The 16851-nt window shown below is 34.9% G+C and overlaps 2 protein-coding genes across 4 annotated transcripts; one reads left to right on the top strand and one right to left on the bottom strand.

Moving 5' to 3' along the window:
- Positions 1 to 149: 149 nt before the first annotated feature.
- Ubc6 (ubiquitin conjugating enzyme 6) lies at positions 150 to 6674 on the bottom strand. Of its 3 annotated transcripts, XM_043415782.1 has the most exons (5): positions 6125 to 6674; positions 5642 to 5886; positions 3411 to 3491; positions 3094 to 3298; positions 150 to 784 (listed from the first exon to the last, which is right to left on the bottom strand). In XM_043415782.1, exons 2-5 carry the CDS (start codon positions 5683 to 5685, stop codon positions 629 to 631), a joined length of 486 nt encoding a protein of 161 aa, XP_043271717.1. In that variant the 5' UTR covers positions 5686 to 5886; positions 6125 to 6674; the 3' UTR covers positions 150 to 628. The 3 variants fall into 3 exon arrangements, with proteins under 3 accessions (XP_043271717.1, XP_043271716.1, XP_043271718.1); XM_043415781.1 differs by having other exon boundaries at positions 5642 to 6674; XM_043415783.1 differs by lacking the exon at positions 150 to 784 and adding an exon at positions 1286 to 2105 and having other exon boundaries at positions 5642 to 6662.
- A 538-nt stretch (positions 6675 to 7212) lies between these two features.
- Rpb11 (DNA-directed RNA polymerase II subunit RPB11) lies at positions 7213 to 8618 on the top strand. Its single transcript, XM_043417139.1, has 4 exons — positions 7213 to 7594; positions 7677 to 7766; positions 8291 to 8465; positions 8539 to 8618. The coding sequence occupies exons 1-4, from the start codon at positions 7542 to 7544 to the stop codon at positions 8572 to 8574; spliced, it is 354 nt and encodes a 117-aa protein (XP_043273074.1). The 5' UTR covers positions 7213 to 7541; the 3' UTR covers positions 8575 to 8618.
- The last annotated feature ends 8233 nt before the right edge of the window (positions 8619 to 16851 follow it).

Raw genomic sequence — 16851 nt, 5'->3', positions numbered from 1 at the left:
AGGTTGTTTGGTCATTTTTCATGACATTTAATGATTTTTTCAGGTCCGAGTGTAATTTCATGACATTTAAGAATTTTCATGACTTTTCAGGTCGTTAGACACCCTGGTACATTTTTCGAACACAGGCACACACGACTCGTACGAGGAAATAATTTTTCTCTCGAATTTTATTCCAATGAAGCGAAAAATAAATGTCTTATGGCTATCCATATTTATCTTTTACGTCACTTAAAGGTTCTATCATTTTTAAATAAAGACATCACGAATATAAAAGTAATAATAGGAAAAAGAAATTTTAAAGATAGTCCGGATTGTAATCACGAGGGTTATTCAGATTATGATGGCTTGTTTCAAACATTATTGAGTTTCGAAACCATTATTATACCTGGAAACGAAGAAAATATTTGATGTAGCACGGCCTAAAAACTTATTAGTTTTTTTTCTTATTTAGTTATGGATTAAGAAGACTTTTCCGCACTGTTAAAAAGTCAAAATCTATGGGCTACAAGAATACGTAGTAAAGCTCTTTGTATTCCTTCCCCTTTAGTTTTCAACGATTCATCTTCTGAGGAAGATAAATCGTGCGATCCTCTAAACGATGACCATCTAAAGGACACCAAACCTAATGTCAGCGAGGATCTTCGATGTGGCTTTCCTGGAAGTTGAGCCACGACTGTTCGACGACAGTGGCAACTCTTTTCTCATATTCGCGTTTATTCTCTTGATACAATTGAGCAGCCAACGAGTTAGCCGGTGAGTTTGGATTTGGTTCATCTAACAGGGACTGCAAAAATACAATCGTACACATATTTTAATGAAATTTCATTAAAATTTTTTAACACACATACGGTTCAACATTAACAAAGTTGCTTGATATTAACAACTTGATCGACATCGAACTCGAATAGTAGCCAATTTCAAAACCGTCTAATACCCCCCCCCCCCCTCTCCAAGGTACTTATTTTGTTCGTTAGGAATCCAAGATATTTTTCGAAGCTTAGTTTTCAGATACCTTAGATATAAATGGGTGCATGGTTTGGTAGAAAGGCGTGTTTTGCTATTCGTTAAATTAATGTCAGAGAATGAGATTATTTTCAAAATAAACTTTGGTACCGTGAAAAAATGAGAAAATAAAAGAATCGCTCAATTTCCATTACATCGACGAGATGCGTTGGGGCAACTTTGTTAGTTTTGAATTGACAATTGAAAGAATTGATTCCGTTGATATAATACATACACAATAATTGTAAAACGAGTGAGGGAGTAAATGAATTAATAACCGACATAGAACCGCACGAAATGATGCGCTTTATTGTATGTACGTGTATATATATTTATATATGTATAGGTGAATTTAGTAACTATTGAAGTAACTAGAATTAAATTGATGTACAAGTCTGTGCTTGACGTATCATAGGGCATTGTCGCTTCTACAACATCGGAACAAGAGAGGGAAAAGACAAAAAAAGAAATCGGACAATAATTATTACTCATATATATTAAATCTAATATTTTCAATATTACTCATTTTTTGTCCTTCTTAAATTCTCTCTCTCTTTCTCTCTCGCTCTCCCTTACTGTCTCACGCTCTCTTCAACTTTTTTTTCTTTCAATCGATCGAATATCAAATAAATAAATACAGAGTTTTATAATAATTTATTATACAACATTGGTAAAAATTCGTTCTAATGTTGCACATCGTGGTTTTTGTTGAATAGAGGTTTGTGTGTACGCGTGTGTTTTTCTTATTTCTCTGTTAACCTTTCTCTCATCTTTTCGTTCGAATTATTCAATGTTTTTTTCTTTTATGTATTTATGCCATTCGCTCTTTATGTTTTTAGGGAGTGACGTGCTATGCTTTCAGCATTAACTCCTCGGTAGAGCTGCGCACGTATCGCTTCCACATATCGGGATGGTAGGTTGTTGTCGGTTGATCCCGAGTCTCAACAGCGGCACAAGTATACGACCATTCCCCGAGACTAATCCACAAAACTTTGCTCCACGCAAGCCTTCACTCGTTTCTCGTACTCGCGTCGATTCTCTTTATAAAGTTGGGCTGCCATTGAGTTGGCAGGTGAATTCGGATTTGGGTCACTTAACAGCGACTGCAATCAAACAAGTCGGTACTTAATTACTTTGCTATCGAACTTTTTAAAATTTTGTGTAGCTATCAATTAATGTCTTTCTGTTTTCTGTCACCCACAATCTCTCCCTCATCACTCGCTTTGTCAGTCTTCTTTTCTACGCAAGTAAACACTTTTTATCAAAGAAAACAATATTTTATTTTACGGATGTAGGAAAGGAAAAAACCGACTTTTTGAAGTTTATTGAACAAAAAAATATCAAAGTATGTTAACAAGTGCTGCATTGTTGGCTCCATATGTAAAAGGCATTCTATTTGATTGTAAGTTTTCTATTCTCTCTAGGGTATTAGACTTTGATAAATTGCAACCGCTGTTAAGTAAATATTGAATGATTTCGTAGCTAATTCAACGTAGATCTAACGGCGGGTTGATTTTTATTTGATTTTTCGAATGTTTATCAAAATCAAAATGCAGGCAGCGTGGAGTACAAAGGTGCAAAATTTGACTGCTGACCTTATTTGTCATTGAAAAATTTTGGATACAACTGAGGCTACTACTATTCTGTTCATTTATCGACCGTTCACGGATCTTTACCGAAAGCAAGCCCACTGAACAATTTGTCTTTTCCAAGAATCAATAACTTAACTTTTAAAGATAAGCTGTAAAAACTTAAAGCGATTTTAAATTCCGGAATATTAGATTTCGTTTAGATACAATTTAACAATGAAATTTGTATCTCTAAGTCGAAACGGAGAGCGAACAAAAGATTCAATTAAAATTTTGTTTTGAATACGAATAATCGAGTCGAGAAATACGTTTTGCACCCCAGGCTATTCCTTCTATCATCACAGTTCAAGAATTAATCATATATTCCGTTTCTTTTCTCATCGTTGGGTGAAGGTTTTGGAGAAATTGACTTCAGCCGTAAATTTACGGGATTCATAGCATGAATCAATGGAAAAAAAGACGCGTTTTCTATTGGGGTTTAGCCGAGAGCAAAAGTATGTACCTGTATCGAAGTCAGAATAGCCGAAACATCGTATGTCGGACTCCAACGATTTTGCAATATGTCCAGGCATATGCCACCATCGGCGTATACATTTGGATGAAACATTTTACTGACGAATTTTACTGTTGGCGGTTTGTTTGGATATTCCTCTGTGAACTCGATCGTGAGTTTGAATGTTCCATCTTCGAATGGTGTGTCATGAGGTCTGTAGCCAAAAGAATCATACCAACAATGAATTGTTTGAATGCTTGTCAATTATTTTCGCCATCTTAATTGTATGTATATTTCATGTTCAAGTTGAATTGCAAAATACTCACCCAAATATCACCGCATTCCATATCATAATATTATTGTCTGTGGGAGCTCCTGATACTCCGGTAGGTGGATCTTCTTGTAATCTGTGAATAAAATGTACAAAATATTTAGTTACTTATGAGGTAGAATTGCTGAAAAAAATACCATCAAGATGAAACAAAGAGTTGAATATAATTTCATTTTTTTTCAAAATCAAATTGTCTCTTGCATAAAAAAATGCATGGTGTGGAATTTTGCATAATTAAAGACAAACAAAAATTCACTTTACATTATATGAAATTTCATTTTTTTATATCTTTCCAAATTGTTTTACAAACCTAGGTTTGAGACTTTGAAAGAAACATGAGAAATCAGATTGTCCAAATTTCAACATTTTAGTATTGAAACACTTCAAATCGTACAGCAAGTAACTCAATTGCATAATACACATAATTGACCATCTTTTTCTATAATTAGAATGAATCTTCAATTGAGTTTGTATGAAAAAATTTTCAACAGCTATGTTGAACACATTGAAATGTTGTCATCAAAATTGACAGGTATTGCCATTGATCCATACTTTTTAATCAAATTGACATTAAATATGCGAGTTGGAAAAGGAAGTATCTACAGTTAGATCAAAAGATGACTGAGCTATCAAAAACATAATTTGCTTTTGGCTTGAAGCAAAAACAAAACTTGGATGGAGTGTCGCCCAAAAATAGTGTTATATAAAATTTAATAGGAGTAATAATCTAGCATCGAAAAAGAGTCGAAGTTAATTAATGGCACGATATTGCACAAAGAATAATTAGCCAAATACAGAGAATTCTGACTCTAACCCCCCTCCCCTTGGCCATGCTATTCTGACAATCGTGATGACCAATGAAATTCGAGTTTTAAAGACGGTAAAAAATGTTATATAGAAATTTTTGAGTTATTTGGTCTAAATAACGATCGAGAGCTTGATAATGACCCAATTAGCCAAATACAGAGAATTCTGACTCTAACCCCCCTCCCCTTGGCCATGCTATTCTGACAATCGTGATGACCAATGAAATTCGAGTTTTAAAGACGGTAAAAAATGTTATAGAGAAATTTTTGGGTTATTTGGTCTAAATAACGATTGAGAGCTTGATAATGACGAATCAAAGGAAAAATTGAAGGAAAAAAACCCACTCAGGAAGGATAGGGTTGATGAAATTACCAAACTTTTGAGCCATTAAGGAGGGTGGCTAGGGACGATACAATGTTGTCATGCTAAACCATGTAAAATACATTAAAAATTTCCAAATGATAAGAATTTAATAAAATTTGATGAACATATTCTTTAGAGTTAAATTTGAAAATACAAATTTTTTAAGATTTTTCTTCTGTACAGTTAACGAGTAATTGATCACTAAAGTTCATGTGTTCCCTAATCACTAAAGCATAGCGTTTCCATATATATATAGGTATACATTCCGGGCATAAGAAATCTGCTTTAATGCGTAATTACTCGATAACTAAGCAGAAGAAAATTTTGAAAAAAATTGTGTCTTCGCATTTGATGTTGAAGAACATTATCACCAAATTTGATCAATTTCTTATCAATTTGACGAACGTAGCCATCCTCCTTAAACTTGAGTTGGCACTGTTGGCAGCTGCTAACACGTAAGGTTGCGTTTCCTAGTAATATATCATTGATCGAGAGGATAAAAAATATTTCATCAAACACAACAAAGTAAACACGAAATTATAAACTGATAATTATGAATAATAAAATAATTAAAATAGTAATAAAAGATAAATAATAAAAATAAGTCATAGTTGATAGTCAAAAATCTAATAATAAACTCGTGTACCCACGAGTCACGGTGACGTTAGTGCGTCGTCGTGATCCTCCTATACAACGGTTATTCTTGTTAAAGATCGCGGCGTTGATCAGAAAATTCTCTGGTCCTCTTTCCCCCGTTCCTTCGCCGCCCTGCCGCCCAACTTCGCGTACCACTTTGCCCCTCGCCCATGTAACACTGTGTGAAATCGACTTTCGAGCTGTGACGCAGCCAACTCACAAGGATAGTGCACGAAACAAGGGGGAAAGAACCATCATACCATCGAACAATTTTTTCTTTCGTACTCAAAATACATACAGTGAGCGACGAAAGTATTCGTACAGAGGATATTTGTTTTAATATATCCCCTGTATGAATACTTTTGTCACTCACTGTATATATGATTGAAATATTGTTTGTATCCAAAAATATTCCCTTACCTTTTGAAATCTCTCATAAGTCTTCGTCTCGCGGGAGTAGACATAACTGACGAGGCTTTACTGTTTGCTGGATGAAATCACAGTAGTCACGATTTCAGTTTTTCTTCCTTATTTATAATTTTTTTTGTTTGTGAGATTTTCTCCTAGTTATACACACGCACAAATCCAGACAGTGCGCGCGCGTACGCACACAACACACAAGACGCGTGCACAGCACGCGCTGGTCAAGATTTCTCGATATTTTTCTGTCGAATACGAACGAAGGCGAAGATAGAGAAATGGAAAAATAAAAACAAAAATTAAAAAGGAAACAGCGACGACGATTAAACTGAGAGAATGGAAAGATCTGGTGGCGACTTGCTCTCTTTTTTTATTTGTGGGCTGCGCGTTCAATAAACTTTGAGTCCGAGTTTCTAGCGAAGGCCTTTTGTCAAGTCTTCGAAGGCCGTCTTCTTCGTATATACGTTATACCGTTATACACACCGATTTTTCTCTTGTAGTTTTTCTCGCCCACACGTTAAAACATTAAAACAGACACTTCCGCGAGGCCGAACGAAAACCTTTTTGATGTCGTGAACCCTTTTCCTTAACACTCCGTGTCCGTCCCGTTGATTAATGATAACTTGGGTAAATCTATCTTTGTGGTATAAGTATACGTATGTAAATTATGCACAGAGCTACTTTAGTGATCGACCATTCGTTTTTGTATCAGGTTCGTTAGAATATGCACTTGGAGATTGAATTTTTTTAATTCCCTCGCGACCGTGAGCTGAGCAAGGGGAAAAAGGGACCCAAGGGGAGTGAGGAGGCGCACTGTAAAAGAGGGCACGAGGGATTTTTGGACACCCGCGACAAAGGAAATTAATGTATTTTTGATAGCGACGACGACGGCTAACTTCGAAACAAATATTCTTTTACTATTCCCACTGAACGATTATCGACGATAAAAAAAAACCCCGATGATGGTTGGACACAGCTGTGTGGGGACCAAGGAGATGCGGGATCTTATAAGAAGGGAAGTTTCGCGAGTGACGTCACGAGTCTCTTTCTTCTGTAATGGCGTCGTTTCACAATGATCTTTTCTAGTGCTGCCATCTATCCATAGATTTACCATTTAACATTGTCTATCGAAATAAAATAATGTGCTTACCATTAGGCCCGCTACACACGGTCAATAATATTGCACAGTAATATTGCGCAATAAGTTTGTATGGTGTGTAGTGCGCCATAAATTTAAGATAACTCAAACTTCTGTTCAATGATTGCGCAATGTTTCAATACTACATCTACACGTTCAATAATATTGTGCAATCACCTGTATTGCGTAATATTATTGAAGAACAGAAGTTTGAGCCGATCTTACATTTATGGCGCACTACACACCATACAAACTTCTTGTGCAATATTATTGATCGTGTGTAGCGGGCCTAAATTTTAAACTACGGCGTGTATTGTCAGTATTGTGGCGTGTATGGGTAATCATATTAGCGCGTGCGCACAAATACAGATTGAAAAGGAGACGTTCTCATAGATGTGCCTTCTCTCTTGGAACGGTTGGGCCTGTACGACAGTGTAGGAGTGTAGGACTTAATAGAGTTCAGTGGAGAGAGGACGCGATCCCGTGCTTTTGCTTTCTCTGTCGAAACGTTCGGGTCCTACAGACCATAATGGAGTCAGCGTTCTAGTATTCCAGTAATTAGTGAGCTCTGTGGTTCAATCAAAACATACATACTACCAGAGAACAGATACTACCACGGATACTTCACATCATAATCGTCGTTGACCAGTTTGTACATTCATCCTGTACATTCATTTTCATGGTGTGCCAAATAAGTGGAGAAAATATTTGTTTTCAAATCACTTCTGAAATAAACAGCGTCGTAAAACTGTTTAAGGAACAATGAACGCACCTCCAACGTTCGAATCATTTCTTCTTTACGAAGGCGAAAAAAAGTTTGTTACTACTTATTATTATAGAAAATTTACTTATATTTTTATCCGATGAATATCCGTAAATAATTTTTTATTTATCCAGAATTGTCAAAGAACAGGATACAAAAGTTCCAAATGCCGCTATATTTACCGTTAATAAGGAAGATCATACTCTAGGAAATATGATCAGGAAGTGAGTACCCAAATAATCTAAAATATTCGGTACAACTTTATCGTCTCTTGATTATGTGGATGCGGTATAACCTTGTAGCATTGAGACAATACCATTTGAAGCAATTACGTTTTTCGAGTCAGAAAAATGTGTTTGAATGAATATTCTAACAATAGATTGAATTTTGATGGCCATCTCCTTGATAACATTATATGAAATAGTTTACTTTCATTGCTGTTCTGAATGAACAAATTTTTGCATTTCAAAAATATATTTTCATACTCAGCATTGTACAGTTCATGTGTTATATTCAATTTTAGGAAATCAGATTGCAATATTTTCTCATCTAGTCAATCTGGAATTGCTTCATTTAATCTCACAGGAAGTGAGTTTTCTATATTTTTAGTACAATTGTACTTGCGATGGACAATAATGGATACTTTTGAACCGATGAATACATACTTTCACATGTACATTGTTATTAAATTTCATTTAGTGCATCATTTAGTCATATCAATAAAATAGGAATATCTGTTATTTTACAGTCAATTACTGAAGGACCCTCAAGTCCTCTTTGCAGGATACAAACTACCTCATCCCTTGGAACACAAATTTGTGATAAGAATTCAAACCACATCGGACTATACTCCACATGAAGCCTTCATGCATGCTATAACGGATCTGATTGCGGAACTTTCCCTTTTCGAAGAACGATTCAAAGTATATTCATCTTTTGACTAATTTTGTAAAATAATGATTTTGATACCTATGACGGATTCTATTTTATTTGCAGGAAGCTGTGAAAGAAAAAAAAGAGGGGCTGGATTGAATACTGCTATAATTACTTAGAAATAAACACTTGTTGAAAACCAAGAACACTGACTATAAATTTGCTGTACATAATGATACTTTAACTAATTTTTCTACATTTAAATACTTTGATGTTGATTCCTCAGACAATTGCATGATTCAACTTAAGGTTTTCCCTGCATTTAATTGCTACTTAAGGGGAAATAGAATGAAAACTTACGAAAAAACTATTGAAAGAAAATAATCTTCACATTGAACTTGTGATTATTGAATCTCTCAAACTGGACTAGTTTCTTTTTTATTGTCAGGTCCTCATAATCTTTTTTTAACTCTGCAGCATTTAGAAACTGTCCGATCAACGAATTAACTGTATTTTTTTTGAGTTGAGGTTTAGCGTCCCTGTGCCGGGAGATAGAAACTTTGCTGAATTCTACAGTATAATTAGAAGAATGATTTGGCTCATAGAGCTTTTGCAAAGAAAAAAATTTGGGAGAGTTTTTGAATAAAACCCACAATTTATTAGATTTCAGTAAACCCAAAGTTGTATAACTTTTTACAATACAATATTCCCTGCTGGCTTCGCGCACAAGTTTATTATACGGTGATAGGTATAATTCTACTGTCCTTTTGTGTTTTTCCGACCTCCATATGATTTCTGAAACGAAATAGTAATAGAAAATGGGTGAGTCTATTGGTAAAGACGTTTTAGAGATTTCCACACTTCTACTTTGTCATATTTATAAGTGAACCCTCGTAGCTGGTTTCTTCACACCTCCCGATAGTTATTCTCTGAAAAAAGTTATCTCTGTTGGACAAATTCACTTTCTTTTTCTTCACTGAAACTTCTGGTTGAACAGTTATTGGGTTGATGAAAATCCTGTTACACGTTTTATCCCGAGATGAGTAGTTTGATATTTGAAAGTGTTTGAAAGAACGCATGAGTTACACGTTATTCTTATTTTATCAGATAACAAGGTGTAAAATGTTTGCCTTGAGAGTGATCTCTCAGTTGACTGATGTCGTTGCCGAAATAAAAAGACATTGAAGGACATTCCATTAACTTTCCTATTGAATAAATCATTTTAAATGTTGCTCAGAAATTTTTAATAAAGTTGATTTTCAGATTAAACAATGAATAAGTGCCTTAACCCCTCTGCAGTCAGCCTACGCAGAAGGATGGCAAAAATCGACTGACAGAGCCTTTTTTTAATCGGTCAAACTGTCAAAGAATTTCGATTTCGAAATTTGCAGCTATCTCTCTCGCACTCACGGTTGCGATATACCGACTGATCCATCCTCCTATTTTCCAACTTTGCACATAAAAATTTTTAAAACAGAAAGCTTAAGACAGTATTAAACTTCTGGCGGGATATGCCGATGGTTCACCGTCGTGAAATTGAGATATTTATTGTTGAAGTTTGCAATTTTTTGAAAGCTTCCATAAGAGCCCATGTTTAACAACCTTGTCATTTTCGACAATGAATATCTCGATTACTAGGCGGTGAAACCTCTTCAAATTTTTCACACATAATTAAGCGCAATTCAAGAAGATTCACGTAAATTTTCAATTCATTATTTTGGAATAATAAAATCTAATGTATTTTTCGTATGATGTCCTATATATATCGCTTCAACTTCCTTAAGCTGCCTATTATTGCACGACGTGCGTGGCTAAAATGCGGGTTTAGATCATGCGGTGCTATAAAAGATATAAGAAACAAATTTCAATTGTCATTTGAAGCTTGAAAATTCACAGCGAACAAATGACAAGGAGGGACAGATTAGCGATTCTCCTGAAAACAGGTTCATGTTGTAGAAAAAATAAAACAATGAAATCAAGACGAAACGATTACCTATAGTTTGTTTGTGCGAAAATTATAACGTTCGTTCGGGAATGAACAGTTCGGAAAGTGAATTTAGTACATATGGCATCAATGAAATTGTTTCGGACGCCATAAAAGAAATAGCGAAGTCGGTGGCTTTAAATTTGTTGCCCACTAAATCAAAAAAATTATATACAGCCGCGTATAACGCATTTAAGAAATGGCGCAAGGAGAATAGATCCGATTCTTTTTGCAAAGACGTAATCTTGGCATACTTTGCGCAATTTATCGACAAAATACGCCCCACCGAGTTTATGGGCAACATATTCAATATATTTATGCGAAAAAGTAAGTAAAACTTCAATTATATACATTCTCAAATTTATGTAGTAACTTGAAGTATTGTTAAAAAATGATGTTCAGGTATTTTCAGAATTTTACCGATGAGAAGGTGCCTAAACCAAATGATATTTTCTCTTCTTTTCCTTTTCTTTTTTCTTCTCTTCTCTTACAAGGAAAGTCACCTTAGTGTACCCCCACAACCTGGGTTGAAAAAATTACATTTTGTAGTTCACATCAAAGTATAAACCCTCACAAAAAATTAGCTGCCCACTCGCATATTTAAGGGGTGAAATTAATTCCTCAAAATCGGTCGTTTTTTCGTTTTTCGTTGATATCTCCGTAACTAAAATAGATACGGCAAAAGTTTAAATGGCAAATTTATTAATTTTTCAATGCCTTACAATAATATATAATCGTTAATTGTATAGCTTTTTATATTCATTTTATTTTTATAAAAAACGTGTTTTTTTGTACATTTTTCTCTACTTTTTCATGGTAAACCTAATTATTTCGATTCGAAATTCAATCACATCAATCTATATTGGTTTTTTTTCCAACACAACCGCTCATTAAAAGGAGTCAATTTTTTCAAACGCAAAATTTTTTATCAATTTCAACTGATAACATGTTTTCATCAAATTGTGAGGTGGGTTTCTTAAAATACGTTTTATTTTTCTATGATATCCTATCTATTGTGTTGAACAGTAATATATCGGCAAAAGATAAGGCTCTATATAATCTCATTGTTGTCACATTTAAATTAGTTTTTCAGCCCTCCGGGCGGAAAGTGGCAACTTTCGGCCCGCGCAGCGGCCGAAATTAGACCACGGGAGTGAAATTAGACCACCTCAAACCGCGTGCTTATCACCCTCGCCTTCGGCTCGGGCGACAATTCTGCCCGCGGTTTGAAGTAGTCTATTTTCCCTCCCTAGGTGTGTAATATACTATTAAAGCGGTTCCCGTTCACTAAAGTTCTCTGATCATAGGTGTGCATTGTTGAGTACGTATTGAATACTATGAACTTTTTTAAAAGTGCATATCAGTCCAATGAATGTCATACATATTTTGTCGACTTATTTTATGACAATGAATTAGCCCGAAACACCGGTGAATGAAAGTGAAATGAAATTAGCCAATACCATTAAAGAGTTTTTAATTGAAAGCATAAACGAATACACGGGAATCGAAATCGCTTCATTGAAGCAACTGAATGTGGCAAGATCATACATAATATTGATTTACAACGATGGGCTTTGACCGCACATAAAGATTTCATGAATTCCGATGCACGATTCAAAGCATCAAAAAATTGGGTTAACCCTCTCAGACCGAGACCTATTTCGCGTTGACGGAAAATGATTCCCTTCATAATTTTATCTCAAAATACTTTCTAGTTTCCGAATCCATTGTGACATTTCGGTTTTTTTGGTGGGAAATATGAATTTTTGAATGTTCGCTGCGCGCAGCACCAGGTCCTTGGGGAGCAAAATCAGGAAAATTTATGAATGAATCTAGCACCGAATACCTTAAATACATCATATTAGCTTCCCTTTGAAAGGAAATAACGTTTGGAGTACGAAAAAAACATTTATACCCACTTTTCTTTTGCGATAACTAAAGCACCTTTTCACACAACGCCAACTCAACATGAAACTCCGACTTCATATTGATATTTCGATGAGTTAAAGCAGTTTATCTCTTGGTTTAGGAGTATCTAAGGTGCAATCTAACCTTGCTTGATGGAAATACGCAGTTAGAACCTCGACCTTACTGACCGATGCAGTTTTATTGGGCCTGGAAGCGCGTGTTGCGTAGAAGCAACATACGGTCCGAGAGGGTTAATAAGTTCAAAAGAGCACATCGCTTAACGTCTCGAAAAATTACAAAATTTATTACCAGGAAAACTTTAGAAGACTCAAAAAATCTTGCGTTAAATATGTTAAATTTGTTATCAACGACATTGGTCTGGAAAACGTTTACAATTCGGACCAAAGTGGATTCCAATTTGAAATGCATTCCGGTCGCACTCTTGCAAACCAAGGATCAAAAGAGATTGAATGCGTTGTTCAATCCATATCTTCGACAACCCATTCGTATACGATTCAACCAATGATATCGGCCGATGGAAAATTACTTTCACCCTTATATCTTGTATTAAAAGAAATCGGTGGTGACTTTGGCCCACGTGTAGAAAAAACGTTGTTTAAACCCAGAAACGTTTTTATTTCGGCATCAAAATCGGGAAAGTTAACATCAGATACGAACTATTAAAGTTATATATTCGGGCGGCAAATTAAATATAGCAAACCAAATCATACTAAATATTTCGTTTTTTCGACAGATCATTTCAAAGAGTGGCTAACAGAAATCTATTTTCCGAATGTTGGTGACAACAGTGCGCTCTTGATCGACTCTTGAAGTAGACACTGTCCAGGGATAGTTAATGAAGTAACTCCTCTTCATAAAAAAATTGTATTAGAAATTATTCCAATAGAAACAACAGGACAAATACAACCATTAGATGTGTTTGATTTTCGAATATGGAAAAATTTTGTAAAGCACTTTTCAGACATAGCTATTCTTTCCGGTAGCGATATAAATCTACATTTAAGGAATAACATTATTAAACTGCAGTCACTTGTTCACAATCAACTGTCTTCTCCACGTTATGTTAATATGTTTAAATACGCATGGTACAAAAGTGGCTATATAGAAAAAGTACCCCCTGAATTTATTAATCCTGTGATGTTTGGTTTTGGAGATAATTCGGAACCACGATGTCACATTTGTGGTGATTTAGCTGTTATAACATGTGCGTGGTGCAAAAAACCTTTGTGTCTCAAACATTTCTTTGAGGAGTATCATTATTGTAATGAATACATTCCATAATACGAAGGTAAAAGAACTAATAAGTGCATGGTAAGGTTTTCTATTCTACTTGTCATGAGTCCTAGACATCGTAATAACGAGAATACATGAATTGAAGGTTTCTAGGAAATAATATGAAAATATATATATTGAATAAAGTTTTATATAAAATGGAAAACATCATCTGATAGTTATTCGCTTGTACTACAATTAATGGATGCACAAAACTAAACTAAAGGTAAATGATTTATGAGTATTTTAAGGCAAGGGTAGAACGCATACCTGGATACACTCATTTTCTATTTGACAATTTTTCTAATCTTGTTTCAATTTCAGGTAAAGTAAAAACTTTTTCGACGATAAAATAAAGAAAAATGTGCAACAAACACGTTTTTTTATGAAAATAAAATAATTATGAAAAGCTAAACAATTAACGATTACATATTATTGCAGAGTACTGAAAAATGAATAAATTTGCCATTTCAACTTTTGCCGTATCTATTTTAGTTTAAAGCCTTATTCCTTACTGATATATCAGTGTTTAACACAATAGATTGGATATCATAGAAAAATAAAACGTATTTTAAGAAACCCACCTCATAGTTTGATGAAAACATGTTATCAGTTGAAATTGATAAAAAATGTTGCGTTTGAAAAAATTGACTCCTTTTAATGAGCTCTTGTGTCGGAAAAAACCAATGTAGATTGATATGATTGAATTTCGAATCGGAATAATTAGGTTTACCATGAAAAAGTAGAGAAAAATGTACAAAAAAACACGTTTTTTTTATAAAAATAAAATGAATATAAAAAGCTATACAATTAACGATTATATATTATTGCAAAGCACTGAAAAATGAATAAATTTGCCATTTAAACTTTTGCCGTATCTATTTTAGTTACGGAGATATCAACGAAAAACGAAAAAACGACCGATTTTGAGGAATTAATTTCACCCCTTAAATATGCGAGTGGGCAGCTAATTTTTTGTGAGGGTTTATACTTTGATGTGAACTACAAAATGTATTTTTTTCAACCCAGGTTGTGGGGGTACACTAAGGTGACTTTTCTTGTTAGTTTGGTTCTTTTCTCTTTTATTGTTTTTTTTCCCTTTTTTTTTTATTCTTTTTTCCCAATCACTCATTCAGAACTCAAGTTCTATTGCAATTATGTTTTGTTTTTTTTTTCGTACTGAATTAAATGAAAGCTGTCATGCTGTGGGGGGGGGGGGGGGGGGGTTCATGTATATGTCAAGGCACATATGTGGCTGATTTCTCTTGTGAAATTAACTATTATTTCTAGTATTTTTTTTGATTTTGAGAAAGCTAGACTTTGTATTTCGAAAGGCGGTAAGACGTTGTTGTTGATTAGGCTTTGTCTTAAGGTGGTGCTCGCTATTTATGTTTCCCGGCATTCCCAAAAAATATGGTTTAAGGTTTGTATTTTGTTACTACAGATACATAGGGGTGAATCTACGAGACCGATTTTGTTCAAGTGTTCAATTGTGCCTATATGACCAGATCGTATTCTATTTATTATAGTAATAAAGTCCCTCGACAGATTTTTCTCGGCAAACCATGTGGATTTGTTGTTCCTTTCCCTGAGTTTTCCGTAAATTTTGCCTTTTGTTTTGAAGGTGTTATTAAAAATTTGTTCCTCTTTTTCTTTTATTGTTTTTATGCACATTTTGGCTATGGTTTCTGAGGGGTTGTAGAAATCTATTTTTTTCCCATTATTACAGGCATCAACTGCTAGCTCATCTGCTGTTTCGTTCCCCAGTATTCCGCAGTGAGAAGGGCATCACACAAAAATGATTTTTCTCGCTTTTAAAATCAGTCTGCTAACGCGGGATTTTCTTTCTAGTATCAGTGGGTTGGTTTTTGTGTTTATTTCTGGAAACTTAACGGTTGTCAGTACACTACAAGAGAGTCTGAGCATATTACTAAATTCCTGTTAGCGGTAATTTTAGAATATTTGAGCGCTTGTATTATTGTATATGCTTCGGCCTCAAAAATAGTAGCAGAGGGGCTTGTCTTGTATGATTCTGAGTATTTTATTTCCGGGATAACGAAGGCAAAGCCTACGTGTGTCCCTCCGATTTGTTTGGAGCCATCTGTGTATATTTGTTGCCAGTTTGGCCACCGTCTCCACGTTTCCTTTTTGAAAATGTTATTGGCGGACTTTCTATTTCCATTGTTGATATTTATTCCTATATCTAGCTATACATATGTTTATAGGGGCAATCTGTGGTTTGATCGGTATTTCATAACAGGGTGGTCGATCTGTTCTGTAAGCGCCTAATGTGTTTGGGACTAGTTTTTTCCATGAGTCGAGTAGGAAAGATCTGCAGTAAGCGGGGATGTTTTCGTTTCTGTTGAGTTTTTCTGCTAGGAATTGTAGTTTAGGAATCAAAGGATGTAGTTTTAATGCATGTACCCGTGAGAGATATCTTATAGCTAAAAGTTTAGCTCTGTAATTGGTAGATTGTTCGTTTGCTAGGTCTCTTAATATGTTGGTTGACGTTGATCTAAAACAGCCTAATATTAGCCTCAATGCAGCGTATTGGGGTTTTTCTAGTTTATTAATTGTGGAACTCGATGCGGAGTGGGAGCAAAAGTAAGCCCATTCTATTGTGGCTCATATGAGTCCTTTGTACACCATTAACATGGTAGTGGGGTGAACTCCCCATGCTTTATGTGCAATAGCCTTTAAAATTCCGATGCTCTGTGTAGTTTTTAGTCTGATTTCTTCAATTAAGGCCTTCCAATTTAATTTGGTGTCTAAAGTTACCCCTAAAAATTTCGCGGTTTGTGAGGCTCTGATACTCGTTTCTTTAATCTTAATAGAGAGGAGAGATGTGTTAATCCTCTTTCTCGTGAACACCATGAACTTGGTTTTGGAGGTAGAGATATACAGTCCTATACCTTGGAGCCATGTTGCGATTACTTTTATCGTATGTTCGAGCTTTTGTATACATTTATTTATGTCTGATTCTTCCACGTAAATGACAATTCAATAAATAAATTTAAAAAAATGTTTAACTGTGAAAAAATATGAGATCTATTGTAACATATACAGTGTATGAATTACGTTTCCTGTAGGAATTTTGAATTTTGGAAATAAAAAAAAATGAGATCATTTTCTAACGTAGCCAAGTACAGTGAATGAATTAAGGTTCTTGTGGAATTCATTCGTGTACACTTTTAGCCCTAATCCCTCACTTATTCAGAAAAATTTTCCAGCAAACGTCACAGAGCAACAAA

This window comes from Venturia canescens, chromosome 4, assembly GCF_019457755.1.
Source record: "Venturia canescens isolate UGA chromosome 4, ASM1945775v1, whole genome shotgun sequence".
Lineage (NCBI taxonomy): Eukaryota > Metazoa > Arthropoda > Insecta > Hymenoptera > Ichneumonidae > Venturia > Venturia canescens.
The sequence above is the reverse complement of the archived record's forward strand: the minus strand, read 5'-3'. Positions and strand labels throughout refer to the sequence as shown.